Source organism: Strongylocentrotus purpuratus, unplaced genomic scaffold (genome assembly GCF_000002235.5).
Source record: "Strongylocentrotus purpuratus isolate Spur 01 unplaced genomic scaffold, Spur_5.0 spur5_scaffold_4, whole genome shotgun sequence".
In the NCBI taxonomy this organism is placed as follows: Eukaryota; Metazoa; Echinodermata; class Echinoidea; order Camarodonta; family Strongylocentrotidae; genus Strongylocentrotus; species Strongylocentrotus purpuratus.
This window is the reverse complement of record NW_022145610.1, coordinates 11,771,646-11,796,139: the sequence shown is the minus strand read 5'-3', so window position 1 is coordinate 11,796,139 and position 24,494 is coordinate 11,771,646. Positions and strand designations below refer to the sequence as shown.

The window sequence follows — 24,494 nt, the reverse complement described above, 5'->3', positions numbered from 1 at the left end:
TTATCCGAGTTAAAAAGAGGTAGTTATTAAAAGGGAAAGTGGCACTTTTTACAAAGGAAAAGGGGCAATTGTCAAAGTAAAAAGGGGCAACTCTAAGATTTGAATAGGGCAATTATCAGAGGTGAAGGAGGCGCTTACCAAGAGTGAAAAGGGGCGCTTCTCGTATCCGAAAAGAGGCACTTACTTTAGATTAAAAAGGGCACTTATGAGAATGGAAAATAGACACTTATTGCAAAGGAAACTGGGAACTTGCTTGGGAAAAGAGGTACGTGTCAAAATAAAAGGGGCACATATCAGAGGTGGAAAGGAGAGGGGGCACTTTTAAAAATTAACAGGGGCACATATCAAAGTAATTTGGACACTTTTTATGTAAAAAGGGGCGCTTCTTACAAAGTTAAAGGGGCACTTTTTGGTGGGGGGGGGGGTCACTGTGCCCCCCTGCCCCCGGGTCCGCCGCCTCTGCCTCCTCTCACAGGCTCTTACCTCCCCCTTTATCTCCTCTCCTTTTTTTTCTTTTTTTTTTCTTTCTTTCTTTCTTTTCTTTTTTCCTTTCTTTCCTCTCCTCCCTCTTTTTTTCTCTTTCTTTCTTCTTTTTTCTTTCCTTTCTTTTCCTTTCTTTCCTTTCTTTTTCTTTTATTTTTTTCTTTTCTTTCCCTTCCCTCTCTTTTTCCCTCCCCCTTTCTCTTTTTTTCCCGACGGCAGCGCAATTTTACCGACAATATCCTGACAGGTGTGTGGGGGGGGGGGGGGTGTCGCACCGACATGTTCTCTGATAAAACCTATGCGTGCGGAAGGTAGATCTACTTATAAGATAAATAAATCGTCTATTTACTTCATTACAACTTTTGTCCATGAATCCAAGTGCCGCAGTGCGGGAACTTATTTATTCAATTGACGGGAACGGGAGCACTAAAGACGTTTTAACTACCAGTAATACATTTGTTAGCACTTGTAGAATTCGTTTCAAGGCACATCATCGATGCTAGTGCGGAACGGACAGTAAATTATAATTGCACTTCCCATGATCGCATGCTAATTTCTGAACGTAAACACACTCTGGGAAAATTCACGAACTCCAGCAATAACTAAGATTTTGTCATCTCATTGTAGTAGATTTGAAAAGACAATCTACTGTGGTGCTGGTGTCAGCTAGTTCTACCAATCTGAAAGAGAAACCGGAGTCAGAAATGCCTCGTAAGAAGCCATTTAGTGGCAAACAAAAGAAGCATCAGTTGCAGGAGAAACGAGATCGCAAGCGGCCAGATAGGCCAGATGGACACCATCGCCCGCCGCACGGGCCCCATGCAGGTATGACATGTTCCCGTTGGAATGTAAGAAGCCGCTGACAGAGTGGCTATAGCTAGCTATGGCCTAGATGCAACATGAATGATGAATGCATTGCATTGCATACCGTTGTGTATGCGTCATGAAACTTGAATGTGGTCTAAAGCGTTATCAACTTGTTTTCCACTTTCCAGCAAGACATGATTATAATCATTGATAGGCCTAATTTAATTATAGGCATAACTTTATTGTGTGCAAGAAAAAAGAAAAGGGAAATGTAGAGTCTAGAGTCTAGAGTAAAAAAGGAGCCAGTTTTCGGCCACTTAAGACAAAATCCTATTTTTGGGACCCTTTACTTCCTATTTATTATCATTTTTTGTTCAAATCATGAAGCAAATATTATTATTATTTAAACAAAACAAGAATCCCAGAAAAAAAATCACGAATTGCCATGACAATATATTCATTTCAATTTTCACTGTTTCGGAGTCAGTTTTCGGCATAGCATACCAGTTTTCGGCCGCATGTACAAAGTCAATAGGAAGCGCGCGCACACGCCGTGCGTTTCCACGCTGATCTATAGCACTAGCGGGCGGAGCAGATATCCCACGCCGGAGCTCCCCGGAGCTCGCCAGGCCGAAAACTAGTACTGCGGTGATCGGATATTGGAATCTGAATTAGACAGAGATATCGTGTGTGCGTTGCGGTGTGCGGCTGCATTGATTTAATACATGCGATGAGATACTTTTGAGCTTGCGACTAGCACAAAATCGGGCTCTAAATCTGAAAAATACTTGAAATAAAGCTCATTTTATGGTACCAATATTTCTTACAGACACGCGTAAGATACTCGATTTTTCAGATTCGGGTAGCGGGACCGCCGATTACATTGCTAAAATGTGATATTTTAGGATATATTTTTCATTGCAAATGTGGTTCTTCATTGACACTGGCACGGTATGGTATGTGTGGGATATGTGTTATGCTATTATGCGATGTATTTTAGAGGGATTTTACATTGCATCCAACTAATCGGCCGAAAACTGGAGCTGGCCGATGACCGGCTCCTTTACTCTAGACCCTTATTGAACTTGAAGTAAAATTCAAGCCTCAAGGAGGAGGAGGAGGAGGAGAAGATGAAGAAGAAGAAGAAGAAGAAGGAGGAGGAGGAGGAGGAGGAGGAGGAGGAGGAGGAGGAGGAGGAGGAGGAGGAGGAGGACTTTTAATTTTTTTTTTTTTATATGGGACTGGATTATGATTTAACACTTTGCAATCATGAGGAATGGTGACACAAGTTGATTATAATGGAGAATAGAGCTTAGCATTTATTAAAATGATATTACATGGAGATGCAAATTATGCAATAGAACAATCATAATGAGTTGAAATCTATATATGATGTGAAGCAACTCTGATGGTGGCTATGAAGTATTCTGACTGGAGTCCAAAGCAAACTCCTTTAATAAAGGGTAAACCCTCTATTGGGAGTTGGTTAACCTTGAGTGCTTGACTAAATAACCTAGAGTATGTCATAACTTTTACTCAGCAGTAGGGACCTGGAGTGGGTCTAATACTGGAAGAAGTGATGTTGTGATTAAGAAGATCATGAAGTTACCAGTGCGTCATGGACTTTATTTACTTGGAAGTTGTATGAGTCATAGTTTTGAAGAAAGTGTAAAGTTTGTAAACTACACTGACACTGTAGTAAACTTCCTATTTATTTCTTGTAGAGGTATTGATAAGGTATTGATAAATCGTTGATGAATATGGATGTCGGTCATATCATCACATGATAATAATAATAATGGGTCCATTATTTAGCGTAGATGCAAGATGAATACACTCCTCTGCGATTAATACAAAGTATTATGTTATTACCTCGGCTGTAGCTGAGCTGCCATAATAAGGCGCTTAGACATTCAAGGAATTTTTTCCTACCGGTTACCCATTTACCTCGCCTGGGTGGAGAGTGGCAAAAGTAGATTAATGTCTCGCCAAAAGACATTAGTGCCGAGGCGGGACTCAAACCATGAACCATGTGATCCACAGTCCATAATAATGAGTGGAGAAAGAAATCTAGAGTATCTTTAAAGGGATTGGGTATCTTTGTCTCAGATTCTAAACAAAATCCTGGATTTAGCTCATGCTGCGATCATAATTATAAACCTTTAAGTCAGTCAGGAATCCCATGACTTTTACAAGCTTATCGCCTGTCTGATTATCAAGATTTTTATGACTGGAAATCAACATTTCAAAAACTGTTTTCCTAACGTTTTTTTTAACACTACAGTCTATTGGGGGAAATGAGGTATGGGAAAACCGGTCACTCAAAGATTTATTTTCTTTTTTGAGGCACTTCATGATCATTTTGAAGCGCAATTTTTTAGGGGTTCAATATTACACCATATCACAGACACTAATACCATGTAGGGCCGTGCATCTCAGATTTAACATTGTTAAACAATGCCTTTGAATTAATATGTTGTTCTTGATTTGTATGAACAGGAATGGGTCACAGATCTCGGCAGCAGTCCCAAGAGCTCCTGAGCAGTGAGGATCGGAACTCCACCTCGGAAGGGGAGATGCCCGAGGTCAACGCACTGAACCAGCAACCTAATCAGGGAATGGGATTGGACTCGCAGTATGACCCTAACAGGTACGACATTAGGTCGCAAGTATACCACAAAGACTAAGATCAACTTTAAGTTGACTCAACTATGGCAGGCCATTCATGCCACTAGTTGCCCCTGCCATTATGAATTTATGATCTTTAGAAAATATATTTTCCTTTAATAATGAATTATCAAAAAATGTAAATTCTGTGGATATGCGACTATGACTTGTACTTCCCTTGAGAAACCAAATGCCAGTAAATGGTGAAAGCAAACTGGCATGAACGGCCTGCCGTAGTAAGTCCCAACTTAAAGTCGATCTTAGTCTTTGTGAAACACCCCTCAGTCAGTGTTGTCGGTGATATGACTAGGAATTGAAAATAAGAAGAAATGTCAAAGTTATTTGGTCCCACGCTGTCTTTTATGTGTTACCAAGAAGATTGGAAACTCTGAACAGCAGATGACATAGATGTCTTTTCCCTTGATATATGATCTGATTCAAACTGAAGTAGGGCTTTGGACTGGACATAATTTTCTGAATTTCTAGAATTGTATGTAGGTGGTGACATATATGGAACAAATTACTTTGTACATATGTATGCCCAAGTACATTTAAGACTAAATTAGCGCCACACATGAGGAACGGGAAAGTGGCCGTTGTAGACCGGGGGTATTCTACACATTTTGAAGTGTTGGAAAAATAATGCGATTAAGAAATATCTTTTAAAATCTTATTATTGTAAAAACTTATGTGTCAAACTTGGTTTGAGTCTTTGAAAGCTTAGATACTAATGATACACTCATACAGTTAACAGACCATGTGTAATCGAGTCAAAAGGGATAGTGGAGTGGGACTACTATTACTTGTTTACCAACATTTTTTTTATTCAGAGCTAATATTTCCCATAATGTGAGGGAAATGCTTCATCATAGAAATTGAGGAAGGGAATCATTAGTACTCATACGCCCTTAAAACCCTGTACATCAAGAGCAAAACATTTTTTGGTAATCGGTGCACCTTAAAATTTTCCATCTTTCTTTTCCCTACAGGTATCATCTTCACTTTCAAAAGGATTCTAAATCTGAGTTGGCATCACGTAAGAAACGGGCCATGCAGCCCTATGACCCGTTACCAGAGGTAAATAAATTCCATAAAAAGTTTTATTTAAATATTCCTTATTAGTCTGTTGAAAACCGCTGCATATAAATGGCATTCTGGAATTGAAAAAGCAGCTGTACACAACAATGGTCCTACCAAACTTTTTAGTCATCTGTGTGTTATAAGATACGAAAAAAGTTAATTCCAGTAATTTGGTTTATCATGTAGATGAATGCAAGCCTGTACAGTGCCATTCTGCTTTAACTGTATGCCCTTACCAGGACAAAAGCTCTGCTTTGTATCGCTATAAGCCTTACCTCATTGTAGTTATTCAAAAGTATTTAAAATTAAATCTTGTTGATCAATAACAAATTTGCACATTGTATTAAAAGTGATGTTTCGTTCGGACAATGCAAATTTGTAAGTAATTATCTATTTTTTTTACAACACTATTGTACAGTCAAAGAATGTAAACAATTACTCTTGAGTGCAGGTATGGTCATGTCCACAAAATGCATAGCTGGCAACCATTCCTATTTTTGTGGTCTTCAAGATATTTATGTGAACCCTACACTCTCATTTCCTGAAATATTCTGTGTGAAAAGTATACAAAGTAAAGTGTTTTCCTAATTTTGCGTCAAGATGATTCTAATCTTTGCTGTGAAAATGTTCAATAGACCTGTCCTCATCAGCTCAAGTTTGCCGAATAACCCGCTATTTTAACTATACTGATCGCAAATTAACTGTCGTCATCAGCCTGCAGTTGCAATTAGCCTGATATTCGGTCGTGAAAATATCCCGAGAAATCTTGATCTTTTTTCAAATATCCTGCTATTTGGGAAAAAGCGGGCTGATTTGCCGCTGTCCAAGCTAGTTTGTGATGAGCATATCGGTCTGGTGAAGACGCAATTTCAAACTTCGGGATAATACCCAGAGTCTGAAAATAGCGGGTTATTTGGCAAACTCAAGCTGATGAAGAACTTGAGCTGATGAAAACAGGCCTAATGTTAGCATAATCCGATTGATTGCTATAGAGTGCCCTGGAAGTGGATATCGATGACATCTACCAGCCAGGTTCGGTCCTGGACATGCCTAAGAGACCCTCCTGGGACTATAACGTTGGCAAGGACAAGCTGGAACACAGAGAGGAGCAGGAATTCAGAAACTACCTCCAGACAATCTACGAGAAGTTCCCTTCAAAGAAACTCAGCTATTTCGAGATAAATCTAGAGGTATGTACTTTTTCTGCTGATAATTTTCTGTGTCAATTGCAAGCAGGTGTTAAATTGATCATGGGTGTGCCCAGATAAAGAGATGTCCTTAGAAACAGAATTGTGCTTTATCTTAAAATGAGCTGCATATACAAATTTACAATCGAGTAACCTTAATAGCTTATTCTTCCAAAGGCTATAGTAATTAGTATGTGGCAATGTTGAAAGGGAACAGACCTATTTTATTTCATTGGACATACAAATGTTTTGAACGCTGGCCAAGTTATGAGGACTGTCTGTTTTCACAATATCAATTACTTTAATCTAATTCTGTTCAAAGCAAGTTGTGATCAAGGATTGTTTCCATCTTTTTCAGGAAATTGATGTTGCAAAATATCAACTTACATTGTCAAACAACGAAGAGTTATGCGTAGCAAAAAGACATGAAAAGTAAATGTACATGTCAAGAAGTGGGGTCCACTCGTGAATACAGTAATACATATAAAAATTCAAACGAACGTTGTTCAGGTTTCTTTGTTTTCATTCATGAAAAGTTCCTTTTCTTTCCTCCGGAACTACTTCGTGTTATGAGCATGGTCCATGCCTCGGCGGTCTCCGTCTTTTGTGTTTACATTCCCCCTTACAGTATTTGGAGCGCGGTGCGGTGGATCCTTGATAATAATAATAATAAAAATGTTACTTATAAAGCGCTTACCACCGAAGTCTCTAAGCGATATAACACACAAAATAGACTAATATACAATTACATCTTAAACAAAACTAAAAATGCATATAAACCCACAAATTACAATACATATGGAATACACATCAAAGTGAACAGAGTTAATTAATCATCGGATGCAATTTTGAATAAATGTGTCTTAAGACTAGTTTTGAATAGGTTTACGATTTGACAGTTACATTGTGTCTACCGGGGCTGCGCTCTCTGCACGGGTGTGGCAGGCAGAGGTGGTTCGGGCAGTGGACTAATTTAATTAATATAAGCCCCGAAAATAAAATATTGATTTCCTGTGTTATATTTCACAAGATGTAATAGAATGCTTTTATAATATTGTTTTTATTAATCATGTCACAACTCTGTATTATATTATATCATATTATATTGTTTTGATTGCCAGACAAAATATCACTTGAAAAACAAAAACTTTTTTTGAACAGACCTGGAGACAGCTTTGGAGGGTGCTCGAAATGTCCGACATCGTGCTCCTGATCACCGACATCAGGCACCCGGCCCTCCACTTCTCGCCCGCCCTCTACGACTACGTCACGCGGGATCTCAAGAAACACCTCATCCTCGTCCTCAACAAGATCGACCTGGCCCCGCCCTCCGTGGTGGTGGCGTGGAGGTCGTACCTCAAGGAGAAGTTCCCCCAACTGCAGGTGATCTGCTTCACGTCTTTCCCCAGGGAGTCACAGACCCCTGAGGGCGGTATATCAGGTGTATCAGGTAACCATAGCTGCCAATCAGTCCTCTATAGGCCTGTCTTCATCAGCTCGAGTTTCCCAAATAACCCACTTTTTTAACTATCCCGATCACAAATTAGCAAGTTAATTTGCGTCCTCATCAGCCCGCAGTTGCAATTAACGGGATATTTGGTCGAGAAAATATCCCAAGAAATCTTGGTCTTGTTTCCAAAGTATCCCGCTATTTGGGAAATAGAGGGCTAATTTGCGCCCGTCCGAGCTAGTTTGTGATGAGCGTATGGGTCTGGTGAAGACGCAATTTTGAGCTTTGGGAAAATATTCTGAGTCTGAAAATGGCGGGTTATTTGGCAAACTCAAGCTGCTGTAGACAGTGTTTGAGGAATGATTTCTAAATTCACCTTTCATGCTGACATTATGAACCCTTGATACCTTTCACTTTCTGAATTAAAAAAATATATAACGGTGTACACATTTCAGTGTATTCCTCCTGATTTTGCTTTAATAAAGGCATCCTAATTTTTTTCTGAGGAAGTTTGGCAGGTAGGCGCAGCAAATATGAAAGATGCTACTTAATTTGGGTCCATCTATTAGGTATCACAGCTAAAGTTTGAAAGTATCTACATTTCATTTCCCCTGCCAATTTCATTTTAGAGCACATGGAAAGAGGAGTTTTGATACCTCATTTGTCAAATTTGAATAAGTACTTTTGAAAATACGGCCACTTACTGTACATAAGAGACGAAATGGTCAAATTTTGCGTAATTAGGCTGTAACTGACAATTAGCCATTTTCAAGGTGACATAATTTTGTAATTAATTGATGAATCACCTTTCTTTTCAAGAAATCTGTTCTCTGTATGGATTTCTACATGCCTATTTTTTTCTAGGTTCTTTAGACAAATATTTTTTTTTGTGGAATTTTTCAAATAATTAAATGAAGCCCATTTTGATGCGTGTGACAAAATGGCTATTTTTGCGTCGCCGGAACAAGTTTTCATGGGTTTTGAAACATGGCTAGATTTAAGAGTGTCTATGAAGTGGGGCTGAATTTCAGCATATCTGGGGTATGTATATAGCTTAATCATTTCTGTAAGTTTGGACTATCAAATCCATTTAAATTAATTTTAATGGCATTTGAAAAAGGCTCTTAACTCTTAAAACTTCATATTTTAAAGCACCCTTAAGCTTTTTTTTGTGTTTTCAAGTCTGCCTAAATTGAAAACCATTAATGGTAGGGGAATGAATTTTGGCACATCAATATAAAGTATGGCAGTGGCAGATCCAGGGGGGGTGGGGGGGCACAGGGGGCACATACCCCCCCCCCCCCACCGGCCAAAAAAATATGTTAAAATCAGCCCTAAATTCCCCCAAAATGTACTGAAAAACAGGGACGTGCCCCCCCCCCCCCCCAACGGAGAAAATTAAAAAATTTCTTGACCCCCCCCCCCCCCCCCCCCCAAAAAAAGTGCCCTCTTATTCCCCCCCCCCCCCCCCCCCCCCCCCCCGCTTATTCAGCGGTTGGCTGAGTCGTTACGATTTTTTTTTTAGACCAAAAAAAAATAAAAAATGTCCTCTTACCCCCCCCCCCCCCCCCCCCCCCCCCCCCCAACCACCCTCCCTCCCCCCTAGGCCTACCTAACTTATTTACTATATAAACAAAAATAATAACAAATCCCTTTTAATTGAAATTCATAAATTGAATCCACGATCTTAAATTTAAAAACTCTGGGAAAACAATAAATGCCCTTTAAATCCTTGGCGTGGGTTCGCAATCACAACATGAGAATAGAGACACCAGTATGGGCGGTGCACGGCCGCCGAGCTATCACCGAGTGTGTGTGTGTGTGTGTCGTTGGGTTTTCATACAGACGTGCATCAATCAGATATGATTACTGAAAAGACACTGCCTGAATTTAATTGGAATTTAATCATTATTATCCAAAGATCAGAAAAGCCGTCATTACAGTTATTTGATGTAGATTGAAACACACAAAATATTTTTTTTCTGACAAAATTTGATTAAATTTTCACTCTATAAATTGACAAAGATTACACAAGTTTGTTCTTGAATTTCTTAAAAAGTCACTTTGAAATTCAAAGTTCACTCGCATGACGTGTGAGAAAAATTGCGAGTGGAAAAACACAAACATGTATTATTGGTCTTGTGATCGCTTTAAAATCTGTTTAGGTTACGATAGCATAATAATTCCGTCGAAATATATATGTATTTACTAATTTGTTCGCCAAATGCTGCAAATCCTGCCTCAGTTTCGATATTTGAAGCCTCAGATTCATGCTCCGTTTCGGATCTTGATGGGACGGCAAGCAGCGGGTGCGGTGATGCGACACGTGGCCGCCACGTTGCCCGTCGGGTCCGCGTGCGAAGCTGGGGGCTTGCTCGCTGTAGTCACTCTCGCTCAGTGCGTATTATACACAGAGTACAGCTGTACTAACCGGATTCGCGCTCTAGCGCCATCCAGCGGTCATTCTTAATATTTACATGATCGTATTCTCCAGTAAATTCTCTTTCTTCTCGGATCAAAATTGAATTAAAAGTATGTTTTTCTGATATAGAAAAATTGTTTCAAACTTTTCACTCTGATTTTTCACGATCTTTTTGAAACATACCCCCATCAGTTTTTATATGAAAATAAAGCTTAAGATGTGCTATTTCCAACCAGTGGATTTTTAAAACTCAAAGACGAATGGTGTTCAAGCGAATTGAGCTAAAACTAGGGATACAAATCGGCCGTCAAAAAAAAATGGCCACAAACGAAGTGAGACCGTACGAATTAGAGGGTAAATCTCAAGCAACTGTGTCGTAAGTAATTAATGGATTTTGATGAAAATGACATGACATGAAAGACAGAATCCTAAGCTTTCAAGAGACATAATTTTATAATATTTATTTTTTCCATGATATGAAAATCTTCCTTCACAAAAAGAGAATTTGCGTGGTGGAGCTCTGTGTGTCCCCACTCAACGCAGCTCTTCTGTGATACCTACATCTATGCAATGAGGGCCAGCTTGTTAACATTGAAAGAATTGCCTACCCTGTTGTATTATTGTATGGTCCATATATTTGTCATGCATATTGACAATTATCTTCCTGGTTTTAATACTTTGAAGCCGTGCAGTAATCTATTTACAATTTTTTTATTTTTATTTTTTCAATACTTTGCTTAAAAATTATGGATGTTGTTATTGGGACCAGAATTTGACCAATGCACATGTCAGTCACTACCGGTATGTGTAATTATTCTTTTCATGTTAACTATGTTCAACACCTGCATGTATCATTCAACAATTTTTGTACTGGTAAAATATATGCCAGAAGTGTGCTGCGGCACTAATGTCCTTTGGCAAGACATTGATCTACATTTGCCACACTCCACCCAGGTGGAGTAAATGGGTTCCAGTAGGAAGGAATTCTTTGAGCCTAGCATAGTCGGGGCAATATCGGAGCGCTTTGAGCACCTTGCAGGATCGATATGTGCGCTATATAAATATCCAATATTATTATTATTATTATTATTAAAAAGTAAAGTTGCATATACATATAAAAATCAGGATGTAATGGGTCTGCAATGCACTGGGAAGATAAAAGATGGGCGACAGTCAAGTTGTAATCGTATGAAATTTAATTGTAAGAAATATATCCTGGGGAGTGTTTCACAAAGACTAAGATCGACTTTAAGTTAAACTTAACTATGGCAAGCCGTTCATGCCACTCTTTGCTCTCACCATTTACTGGCATTGGTCTCTCAAGGGACGTACAAATCATGGTCACAAATCTACAGAAGTTACACTTTTGATTATTCATCATTGAAGGAAAAAATATTATCTAAAGATCAAAATTGTGCGAGCAACCAGTGGCATGATTGGCATGCCATAGTTAAGTCCAACTTAAAGTCGATCTTAGTCTTTATGAAACTCCTCCCAAAGATACTTTGTTGTTGCAGATCCCATCTATCAAAACAAAGATAACGCTAGGTGATCGAGCATTTGCTTGTGCAGCCCCAAAACTCTGGATTAACTCACCACTTGAAGTCAGGAAATCACCATCTGCACATTTTTTGGATTAACTGTAAATCTAAGCATATCAGGAGCTCTTGTAGCGCAGTAGAATATATACTTAATGTTGGATAGTTTCTGCGCTCTATAAATGTATTATTATTATTGTTATAGTACATTTATTTGATTGAAAATACATTGATGGTCAGCATTGTGCTATGTAATGTCTTTCAGGATTCAAGAGAAAAAAACGTGGGAAGTTCACGGCAGTAGGTCCTATGCAGCTACTCCAAGCATGTGAGATGGTAACACGTGGAAATGGTACGTTTAATTCCTTTTAAAGAAAAATGATGTGGATGATGATTATGTGGATGATGATGATGATGATGATGATGGTGGTGGTGATGGTGGTGATGATGGTAATGATGGTGGTGGAGATGGTGGAGATGGTGATGCTGATGGTGATGGTGATGGTGATGATGATGATGATGATGATGATGATGATGATGATGCTGATGAAGATGTTGATAATGATAAAAATGAAGCTGATAATGATGATGCTGATGATGACGACGATGTAGATATACGGTAATCATAATCATTAACATAATGATTATAATAACAATAATGATAATGATGATAATAATGATGAAAATAATGATTATAATTAAAGTTAGAATAATAATAATAATAACAGTAATAATGATAATAACCATAATAAAATAATAATAATAACGATAATAAAATAATAATAATAATGATAATAATAGTAGTACATGTAGTCGTAATATTGATAATAATATTAATAATAATAATGATTATGATGATAATGATGATAATAATAATAATGGTTATTCCACAGAACGAGACTACTGTAATATTACTCGTCTGTAAGGCACACAATGATTTGGTCCTAAATGATTTTCATTGTTTTTACTTATAGTTGAACTAAATAGCTGGAGAGAGAAAATTGAGGCCGACATGAGAGGTGAGGACAGCCTAGCCTCACAGGTCATCGCTTCAAACACCGAAGAAATGACAATGTATGAGGAACATGAGGCATTTAAAGACGGCATCATTACAATAGGATGTGTCGGTGAGTGTTTATTGCTTTGATTTGATTTGTTTTGATTTTTTGATTTGATTTATACAGATAATATACCAAATCAAAAAAAAAATATTAAATTCATAATTAACATACATCAGATGCAGGAGGGCTACAGAATAAGCAAAGTAGCTTGACGTTCCTGCAGCCCTTATTGAAAAGGATGTTTAATTGAAACTTGTTTTCCTCAGGATTATTTTTTCTTGCTGTTAGGTGAAACTTTTAATTCTCGGAAGATAGGTTCGTTGAGTATATGATAACATAGGGAGTTCCACCTAGCAAGGTTTGATTGACTAGATGGAAACCCATTTTTCATGCCATGAAGATATTCTTGTCTTTTTCTGTTTTTCTTTTATAATTTTGTTGGCTATATATATTTTTTTAATCAATTTACTTGTAGAATTGTATTGAATTGGGACTTTATTTGCATCTTAAAATATTTTTCCCTTAGTAGTAGAGTTGTAGTAGAGATTTAGGGTCCAAAGACCAAGATTAGGAGGGAAACATTTTCAATTATATAGCACTAGATTTGTGGGTCATAAGCAAGGATGAAATGTCTAAAACTCGACTTCATCACTCTCTTTGGGAACGGTTAATGAAAAGATTCGTACCTTAGCCAAGGAAAAGCTCTGACTCGGTTTGGAACCTGGAATCTTAGATTTAAAATCCTACATGTATGTTCTATCTGGCAAGCAATATAGATGAAGAAAATTGTTGGCCCTGAGCCATTCAAATCCATTCCAAAGTGGTATTTTCTTTATACACCATGCACTAGTGTCTTTTGGCAACACATTAGTCTGCATTTGCCACTCTCCACTCGGGTGTTCAATGATAACCGGTAGAAAGAAACTCCTTGAATGCTGTGAGCACTGACATCAGATGAATATGGTAGCACCTTTAGCACCTTAAGCACCTTGCGTAGTGGCTAAGTGCGCTATAAAAACATCCATTAGTGGTACAGTCAAACCTGTTTTAGTGACCACCTGTCTACACAGACCACATTTTTTGTTTCCCTTGAAAATGGTTTCTCATTGAAACGTATACTAAGGGAACCTGTCTACACAGGCCACCAGTCTCCAAAGACCACTTTTTGTGTTTCCCTTGGGCGGTCGCTATAGACAGGTTTGACTGTATTATCATAGTTGCCTGTGGTAAGGATTTCATGTTTGTCTTATCCCATCAGGTCATCCTAACGTTGGCAAATCCTCGGTGATGAACGGTCTGTGTGGTCGCAAGGTGGTCAGTGCCTCCAGGACACCCGGACACACCAAGCATTTCCAGACCATATTCCTCACACCGACGGTCAAGCTGTGCGACTCACCTGGTCTTACGTTTCCCTCGCTGGTTGACAAACAATTTCAGGTTGGTGTTCATGCGTTGCTTGTTCCCTCTGTTCCTTATCCATTTGCTTCTTTGGCATATAACGTTAGAGAACTGTATGTGTGTTTGAGAATATGTGGAAGTGTCGTGGTCACAAGGTCGGTGGTTCAAGTCCCGGCACTAATGTCCTTTGGCAAGACATTAATCTATATTTGCCACACTTGACCCAGGTGAGGTATTTTGGTACCTGGTAGGATTATCCCTTGAAATGCACTGTGCACTGATAACGGCTGCCGAAGCTAAAGTGTTGACAATGAGGTTCTTTTCCTCCAATATGGTGATATGTAAAGAGTATCAGAATTGACTATTCTCTCTCATCCATTTTTATTTCAGATACTTTCCGGTATTTACCCCGTGGCTCAAGTCCAGGAGCCTTACACGGCGGTTGGCTACCTGGCACAGAGGATACCACTAACTCAGATCCTAAGGATACGCCATCCAGAGGCTGACGGTTCACCAGAGGGGGCCTCAGGGGCACATTGGACCGCTTTCGATATATGTGAAGGTAATTGATTGATTCGTCTGTTGGTGTCTATTGAATCAGATAGTTCGGAGAGCATGTGTAAACTTGTGTGTATGTAATTGGGTTTTAACAGACGTGAATCAATCAGATATGATTATTTACGTCTGGGGGCTGACCTTTAACGTCACCATCTGAAAGACGTGACTCGGTGTCGAACCGGGGTCGCCTGAGTCAGTTTGTAGGCGTAAACAGAGAGCTGACCAAGTGAACGTGCCGCTAGACCAACTGACATCTTGTTATAAAGCATACAAGATTTATGAAGGTCAAAAGTTCAAGGTTATTGATTAAGTGATTGATTATTGTTCAGTTTTATCAGATACATGTTGCTAAGAAAATAAACATATGCTCGTAGTTGATCTAATGATTCTTTGATGACATGTACAGGAGCATCTTAGTATTTTCTGTTTTGTATCCGAAATACCTCTAAAGTAATTGAACAATCATATGGCTAAAGAATATTGCTGATTGAGCTCTCCAAAATTCCTTTTGATATAGTTCTTCAATATTCTGAAACGTATTGTAGGGAAAATGAATTCCTTCAGATAGACAAAGTGTTGCATTCAACCTGGCCATCCGATTTTGTAGTCCGGACTATGCCGGATAAACAGTCACACCACACAACCAAAGCTCACAGATTGTTTTCCTTTTTTCTTTGTCGTTCCGTGCAGCTTGGGCGGAGAAGAGGGGCTTCATCACAGCTAAAGCAGCCAGGAAAGACACGTACAGGGCTGCCAACAATATCCTAAGGATGGCCGTAGATGGCAGGCTATGTATGTGTATGACCCCACCAGGCTACACGGCTCAAAAAGGTACAGTTTAAAGCCCCATTGTACATCTTATAGCTACTTGCGCCCTCTATATAGCAAACAATGCCTAATCGGTGCCTGTTGGTCCCCCATGATCCCCTTTTTCTTATGTTATTTGAGAGCTGATTTGATAAAATAACCACCTGTCAGTGACCTTTCATGGAGGTCTAATCCCCTCTGGCCAAACTATTACAGACGGGCTTTAAAGGGCATTGCAGGGATTTGCACTGTCAAAATCTCCAAACTAGAAAGAGCTTAAAATGTTCTAAAAACTCGTAATTGAAAACTTGACTGAAAGAATGATGGCAAAGATTTCAGGCATTTTTTGCCTTCAAATTTGAATTTTGGAACTGGCAGTGTTTTATTTTTCTGAGTTGTTGTGTACCAATTGGGGGCTTCAATTTTCACTCAAAGAGAGAAAACCAAACTTTTGATCTTAAATTTTGCACGTACTTCCATAAACTCATCCTGCTGCTACAGATAAATTTTGAGGTAAGTTTTTGGTTGCTTGCCAAGTTTGAATGAAACGGCCTAAAAGTAATTCTGAATGGTTTATCATTTTCATATTCATGGATTGTTTAAACCAGCATAGCTTCCCCATGTTTCTTTTGTCAATATTTACATTGTACTCTTGTACTTTTTCTACCAAAACTATTTACGTATATTTGTGGGTTGGTGTGGGACATTCATTGAAAGTTTGGATCAATCTTCTAAGTCTTCTTGTATTCTTGAAACCCACAAAAGAATTTTGGGAGCAGCACCAAGAGACACTCGAGATCGGTCGACTTCAGGACCAGCACAGACGAGTGGAGGAGGATTTGGACAGAGAGGGCGACAAAGAAGACGACCTCTCGGACCAGTTCACCAGCAGCGGAGAGGACAGCGATGCCGACGTCGAGAGCAACGATGTCGACAGGGAGTCGGACTCGAGGAGGAAGGAGCGGAGGCGGAAAGGGAACTCGAGCATGGCGACTACGAACCCGTTTGATTTACTAATGGATGCATGATAGTTTGGAAGTCGGTGGAAAAGACTAATAATTTGGCATTTCATTGTGGAATCTCTTTGGATGCATGATATTTTGGACGTCAGTGGAAAAGACGAATAAAGTGGTATTTCATAGTGGAGTCCACTCAATTTGCAGTTGGTGCAAGATAGTTTGGAAGTCAGTGGAAAAGGGTAATAAAGTGGCATTTCGTAGTGGAAACCATTTGGTTGTTGATGGATGCCAGATAGTTTGGAAGGCAGTGGAAAAGACTAATAATCCAGGGTTTCGTAGTGGAAACTGTTCAGTTTGTTGATGGATGCCAGATAGTTTGGAAGGGAGTGGAAAAGACTAATAATCGGGCATTTAATAGTGGAATCCGTTGGATTTGCTGATGGCTGCAAGATAGTTTGGAAGTCGGTGGAAAATGCTGAAATTGGGAGCATTTCGTTGTGGAATCCATTTGATTTGCTGATAGATGAATGATCGTTTGGAAGTCTGCAGAAAAGACTAATAATCCACCGTTCGGTTTGTTGACGAATCAAATGATTGTTTGGAAGACAGAGACAAAGGCTAATAATCGAGCATTTCATTGAGGAATCCCTTTGATTATCTGATGGTTGCAAAAGGGTTTTGAAGTCAGTGGAAAAGACTTATAAAGTGGCATTTCAAAGTGAAACACAAATGGTTTGTTGATGGAGGCAAGATAACTTAAAAGTCAGTAGAAAGAACAGATAATGAATGAATCAAATGGATTGAATGAAATTAGAGTGAAGATGAGGGAATGTTTTTTTTTACAGCTCAATCAGAACGCCAAACCGACTCCTAACTAGCCCATGCTTTGGCCGTTTTAGAGTGTTATGTACTGTTGTAAGACTACTAACAGATTCTTCATTATAACTGTGGTATTTTGAAGATAAGAGTCATCTTTTTAATGTTGCCTTTCCAGACAAAGAAGCACAAGACACCCTCAAAGCATTCTTCTACACTGTATCACTTAACATTATAATAATGATAATGATAATAATAAGAATCACCTGGGTTTTTATAGCGCCTAATAAGGGTACTAAGCGCTTTACAGATAAAGTCAAAACGTGCCTATAGTGACCACCCAAGGGAGACATAAAAAGGGGTCTTTGTAGACAGGTGGTCACTTAAGCATGTTTTACTGTATTATTACCCTGGTCAGCGCATTAAGTCATGCACAATATGCACCATCTCCTCTCCCTGGGGAGTATTTCTACTGTACATGTATGTCACTTAACATTATGATACACATCACGTTACATGCAGAAAAGGTTGAATTAGACACAATGCCTACTTGTTGCCTCAAACTTCAATGGAAAAAGAAAAAAGATATTGAGTAAAATGATTGGTACAGTGAAAGTACAGTGAGACAAGAAAAGTGGTCTTTATCGGCAGGTGGTCTTTATGTACAGGTTCATTTAGTACATGTTTCAATGAGAGAACATTTTCAAGGGAAATAACAAATGTGGTCTTTCTATACAGGTGGTCACTAAAGCAGGTTTGACCGTAATAACAAATTGTGAGGGGCAGTACAAGAAAAAACAAAATGTAGTTTGTGCGGAAAGTTTCACCATCTTCATGTCACATGTAATAAAAAATAATATTTTAGGAAATGTAGAAATATTTCTGTACATAAAACCAAAGCAGTATTTTATTCATCTACTATTGTAGTTTCTACTGTGATCTAGCATGTGACTTGGTAGTGACACTGTGCCTAACCACTAACTGCACTGTTCGAATCTTGCCTGAAATAGTTGCACATTAAAAAGCTACACTATTCGCACAATAAAGCATGTACAACAAAGCACATTTTGAATATTTTAATAAAGAAATGAAGACATTGTCATATTTTTTGCATGGCCCTTATGTCGCAGTGTGAGCTTAAAATTGAGTATTGCCTAGTTTCATGTTGATGCCATAGTACTGTTTGATGATAAAATAGAGTGGGTCTGTTACTTTGTTGTGTGAATAAAGATGGTTGCAGTTGATGTTTGCAGCTCTGATAGATCTTAGTTTCTAAATATTTGAAGAGAGGTCCAGTTTTGGGGATGTCTTTGGTTGAAAGCCAAGTTAGTGCATGAGAAGCTTGGGATAAGGCATTAACCCTCCACCGTCTAGTCCCTCTGATGTGATTTATAGCTGTAGGTCCCCTGGTTTCTAAGCATTAGTTTCTTTGGCATTCCATATTGAAGTAAAATCATTATTTTTCCACATATTGTTTACTGGGGCCTGCCATTTCAGGCTATACTTCTGCAGTTGAAAAGCTTCAAATCAAAAACAGAATTTACTAAAAAGTGGATTGGTAGAAATGTTTGATTTAGTTTGGAGGAAGTTAATAATTGATTCTCTCCGATACAGTACTTATGATCACCAAATTTATTTGTTTTTGTTGCAGAAAGGATGGTTATGTCTTTTTTTATAATTATGTGTGATTTATTTATTCCACTTCTATTCCTTGGTTGTTTTGTCATTATATCCAATACTTCGTCAGAGTCACATGTGCATAGAAAATATTAATGCTATAAATCATTGGTTATGTATTTCTCTAAATGTACTTATTTTTATTTCCTTTTTTTTTTTTCTGACCGAAAAAATAAAAAATAAAAACAAATAAATAAAGAAGAGAGATAAAGAAAGCAGAAATTCAAATATGAATAATTGCACTTTGAGTGTACATGTATGAATGAGGAATATTAAGAGACTAAAAATAGAAAAAGAATAATTGTGTATGGATTTATGTCTTCCACTGTAGTAAGTCACTTTGCTGTAGCATCGTTTTTGCATCAAATGCTAGATACACAGAATATTAGAATATATTGCAAAGTATATAGTTCCGTTCACACATGTGTGCACATTTGGGCTTTTAGAGACTGGAAGCGGGATACATGTACATGAGATATGTGAACTGAAAAAATTGCAATTCTTTTGAGAAACATCTATTTTTCATCATAGTTGATGTCCACACAGAATAATTCAGGGGGGCGTTTCACAAAATTTGTCATCAGTGACAAATGATAGTTTTTATTATAAGCTACTGAAATCCTTGCTTCTGATTGGTTATCGGCATATTTGTCACTGATTTTTGTCATTTGTCATTGAAAAAAGGCTTTGTGAAACAGGTCCCTGATCATAACGCAAGGTACTGTAGATGAGTCGATTGCTTCTGTGTGATGACATGAAGAATAGTGACTGAGTTCGGGATATTCCTGTGCAAAAGGCCAAAAATGAGGGAAATGTATTTTGCTACATATTTTGTATGACACGCTATGCATTTTGCAGGAAAATTCAGACTGTTCGTACAGGGTTTGAAGATTGAAGATAGAGAAATGATGCTGTTTTTGCTATAAACAGATTGAAATTGTATAGGATAAATGTATGTGTTGCATTAGATTGAATACATTATAAATATCAGTACCGCTATTGAGATGCCTCTTGCCTATATGTTTTTACTGTAAAAGAACCAAAGTTGAGACATTGTTAAATGATAGAATTTAAGCCTTATGAGTTCAATTTTCTTGTGTGGGAATATGCAGAGCTACATGTATGATGCAAGGTAAAGGAAGCCTTACGAGTATGAAATATGTTGGAATGTTTTATTGTGAATGTTGCAACATTGCCAACAGTGGGTTTAGTTAAAGATCTTTTGTTGATATTATATTGTAATAAAACATGTAACAATTTATTTCAGTAGGTTTATTAATGTAATACACGCTCCTTTTCTGTACAAATCATTGGGCTTTTTGCCATTTATTTGTTGTTCTGAACATTCATTGTTTGTTATTTAGCGATGACTTATTTTCTTTTTTTATCAGCACTCAATTGTCACCTTAAGCCATGTTGTGACATGATGCGGCAAAATCACAGTGGTTTCTGAATGACGTATTAAAAGTGTAATACGCTTTATACATTTCCGTATCTATAAGTCTGCTTTAAACAATATACATTTTGAAAAGCTGATAACTTGGTCCAAAATTTGGTAAACTTTATGAATAATGGCAAAATCATCGGGCATGAGTGATTTTTATTTAAAATGTAGCATTTTTGAGAATCTGAAATACAGTGATATGGAATTCAAATGTTTTCTTGTACAATATTCAAATGATGTATACTACAGTACATCAATCTTGAGATATAAATGTACCTCTGTTTATTAACTGTATTTTAAACAATGCACATCCTAGTTTGCAATAATTTGATGGACTGTTAAGATAAAATTGAGTTTAGATATTCTTTGTCAATAGATCATTTTGACATTGTATGTTCATAGCCAGAAAGGTGTTACATCTGTGTTAAACTATAGAGTGGTGAAGTGTGACGTCATCAAAAATCTATTTTTAGAATTTCTCAATTTTTTCTTCGTATTCCGAAAGAACAAAAAAAATAATGTCCAAATGTCAAAAACCAGTTGAATATGTTGAGTATTGGCTGAGATATGACCATCTGAATGAATATATGTCCTATGGGAACTCAGTGTTATATGCTCTGGCTCCTAACCATTAGGAGCCAGAGCATATAACACTGAGTTCCTATGGGGAGTATATTTATTCCGATGGTCATATCTCATCCAATTCTCAACATATTCAATTGGTTTTCGACATTTGGAAATTATGTTTTATGTTCTTTCGGAATATGAAGAAAAAATTGAGAAATTCTAAAAATAGATTTTTATGACGTCACAGCTTCGGTACTCTATATGAGTTAACACCCTTCTGTCTCCAAACAGATGATGTATGTAACTTGATTTGATATTTGTTTATATTTGATATGATTATGATGGTGTTGCAAGTTTGAAAGATTGTCATTTATTGAAGGACATTGAAGAATTGAGATAAATGGAGGTTATAGAACAAAATTGATATATACTATTGTGTATGGTTAGATATTTGATTGAATGGTTAGTTTTATTATATATTTTGTAAACACTATAATGAAACATTGCCTTACCAATACATGTAAGTGCTTGATAAGCTTCAAACTTTCTTTATAAATGTTATATAGTTATGGTTTAAGCCTTCAAGCCTGTTCTTCAACTTTCTGTTAAAGAAAGTTCCCATGTGTCTTAAAAAGATGAATGCAACTTATTACTTAAAATGGATTTCACAATAGATATTAATGCATGTGCTAACTATTTGTATTGAATGTAGTTTGGTAGATTGAATCATTATGGTATAATCTTTGTTAATGTTTTAGAAATGTACTAATTTGAGGTATGCAAGTTCAAACATGTACATGTAGCTGTGATTCTTTCCTTTTTAAAGATTCAGATTATACAATCAAAATTGTGTTTTCGTTTGAAAGATTACTTGATGAAGCATATAATAATCAAGTAGACCTACAAATCAACTAAAAATAGGAATGATAAAATTTCAAAATTATACACACAAACGGTCTATTAATGAATTGCATGTTGCATCATTTATCTCATTTATTTGATAATATTTGGTTTTGTAATCACGTTGAGTTCACCTCAACGTATGGTTTAAAGAATCTGCTTACATATATACAAATGTATACAAATATTATTTTATGAAATAAGGGAATGCTGGGTGCTGAAGAGGCTTGTTCAGATATGATATTTTACGTGTAGAAAACAAAAATGCAGTGGCTTACCTTGCCATATCTGAACAAGCCTTAGGAGAGGAAAAACGTCTTTAGTTAATCGTCTTCTCTGAATGCAAGTTAACATTTATTTACTACAACTCATTCATCATTGTGAAATGTTCAAATCAACTCTTAAAAGAGTCGTTCTAAATACCTAATTGATATGTAATGCTGCATCTTGGTTAAAATACTTTGTTTGGATATTAAGTAGAGTAAGTAATATAATCAGAATTCAACCCTGATATTTGCTAGAGATCAAGGTAGTTGCCATTTTTTTGTAGGGTGTTTCAATCAGCAAGGAGATACCAGTTAAATGTTATGTTTGTATTGTATTGAGCAATGCTATATATTTTGGTGCGAATTAATATGTGATGAAAACACTGTTGAATTTCAAGTTTGTTCAAGATTTAAAAAAAGAAGCGCTTGTTTAGAGTTCTTAGAACATACATATGCACTGTATGTGGAAACGTTGACTATCCCAGTCCAGAGTTTGTTCTAAAACCAGAAAAGAATTAAAATTAGAATACAATTGGGGCCTACTGTGCAAATATTCACAGGAATTGTCTAAACTGTACTCGTTGCATAAGATTCATAAGATGTTTGATTGAGAAATCACCCTTTTACTTGTCCTGTTGTCGTAGATCATTTTCAAATCTAAAAATGCATCACTCTTGATGGTTTTGGTCAAACAAAAATAGATCATTTACTTAGCTTGTTTGAAGTTATGTCAAGTTTCCTAGAATTAGAGCTAAGAAGTGCAATCTTTTCACATTTAGTGAAGCAATAAAAACACACTTTTTGCCAGTACTGTAAAAACAAAGAGTATTATTTGTGTATTTATTGAATTGTGTGGTGATTATGGACCGATGGCCTTCAAAGAGAGGTGGCCACTAAGAGGAGAATTGCTGTTTGGTCTACAAACAGTTTTCCTAATACCTAATTAGTCTATTCCAATATGTTCTACACCAACCCTGTCTATACTATCCACATGGTCTAATTATGGTTTTCTATACTTGGTGTAATGACCATTTAGACAAACTGGGTATTGGACCGACTGGGAATAAGACTAAATGAGCAATAGACCAAATAGGTATCAGACTCATTAGAGATTAGACAAAATGGAAATTAGACCAAATGACAATGAGCCTAAATGGTCATATTAGACCAAATGATCAGCAGACAAAATGTTCATTAAACCATTTGGGTAGAAGACGGGTTGGGTGTAGACCATATGGGAATAGATCAATTGGATAGTAGACCAAACGGCAATAAACCCATTAAGACAGGTATATTGATGTAGCAATATTTCGATGGTGGCTTTCATTTTCATGGAGAAAGAAAAAAAGGTGCCGAAATTTCAGGAAACTTGCACAAAGACTTACCTATATTTGAGACAGAATTTAAGGGCGTTAACTATTTTAATCTGAAGCTAGTTAATGCCCTACTGGCTCTCACCACACACCCTTTTTGGGGGAGGGGGGGGTGGATGGTGGGGGGGGGGGGTAGTTCACAATATGATTACACACCCATAACCACAGGTTTTCCAAAAAACCCTGAACAAGTTTTGGCCATAGGTAACAATCGCACCCTTTTCTATTTTTTCTAAAAAATCACGCCCTATACAAGTTTAATCCTCCCAAAACATTCTTTAAACTCTATTAATCTCTAGTCTAAAAAAGGTGCCCTGAATGAGTTTTGGCAAACAATTAGACAACTGCCCTTTTCACCCATTTTGGAATATGAATGCTCCCCCCATTCCGGTTCCCGGATCAATGTTATATTTGTTCAGTTATACACCTCAATAATCTGTCTACCTTGGAAAAATAATCTTTCCTCCAGATTTCAATAAAACCATGCGAATGAGTCGTTTTTATAAGTTGTAGGCCTACCATTTTTGTCTGAAAAGGTAAATGAGTGACAGCTATTAAAATATCAATACTTGCATGATTGATAGGCCTGATGGTTAACATTTGTTCTGTGATTGAATCACCTTGCTCCATCTATTTGAACTTCAAACGGCACTTTAATACTCACTCTATTACCAGCACTATACTCGTCGGGAAAGTTCAAACTAAGTTTAAAAATGTCAAAAGTATCAATCTCACTTTTAATATCAAAGCAACATTATTCTGCCTGACGCCTATGTTGACAAACATAATTAATTAGACAAGGGAATTATTACCCGCTTCCCTTTAAATATGTATATTTTTCTGTAAGATAAAACTCATTAGAGTCCCCCCCCCCCCCCCCCCTATGTTTTCACTGTCCGTCCCATTTTATATCGCTCATTTTTTTGTACCTGACTGTAGGCCTAGCTGTTTTGCGGCTGGCTATCTAGGCTATCTATATACTGCGTGTGCATTGCATTACCGGTATGTGCAAACGTGTAATTGATGGAGTCCGA

At 37.5% G+C, this 24,494-nt stretch overlaps 1 protein-coding gene across 1 annotated transcript; it reads left to right on the top strand.

Moving 5' to 3' along the window:
• The first annotated feature begins 1,030 nt into the window (after positions 1-1,030).
• LOC105437593 (guanine nucleotide-binding protein-like 1) lies at positions 1,031-17,952 on the top strand. Its single transcript, XM_030997859.1, has 11 exons — positions 1,031-1,308; positions 3,790-3,940; positions 4,947-5,034; positions 6,030-6,227; positions 7,386-7,674; positions 11,900-11,986; positions 12,609-12,761; positions 13,954-14,132; positions 14,484-14,655; positions 15,342-15,482; positions 16,224-17,952. The coding sequence occupies exons 1-11, from the start codon at positions 1,188-1,190 to the stop codon at positions 16,484-16,486; spliced, it is 1,842 nt and encodes a 613-aa protein (XP_030853719.1). The 5' UTR covers positions 1,031-1,187; the 3' UTR covers positions 16,487-17,952.
• The last annotated feature ends 6,542 nt before the right edge of the window (positions 17,953-24,494 follow it).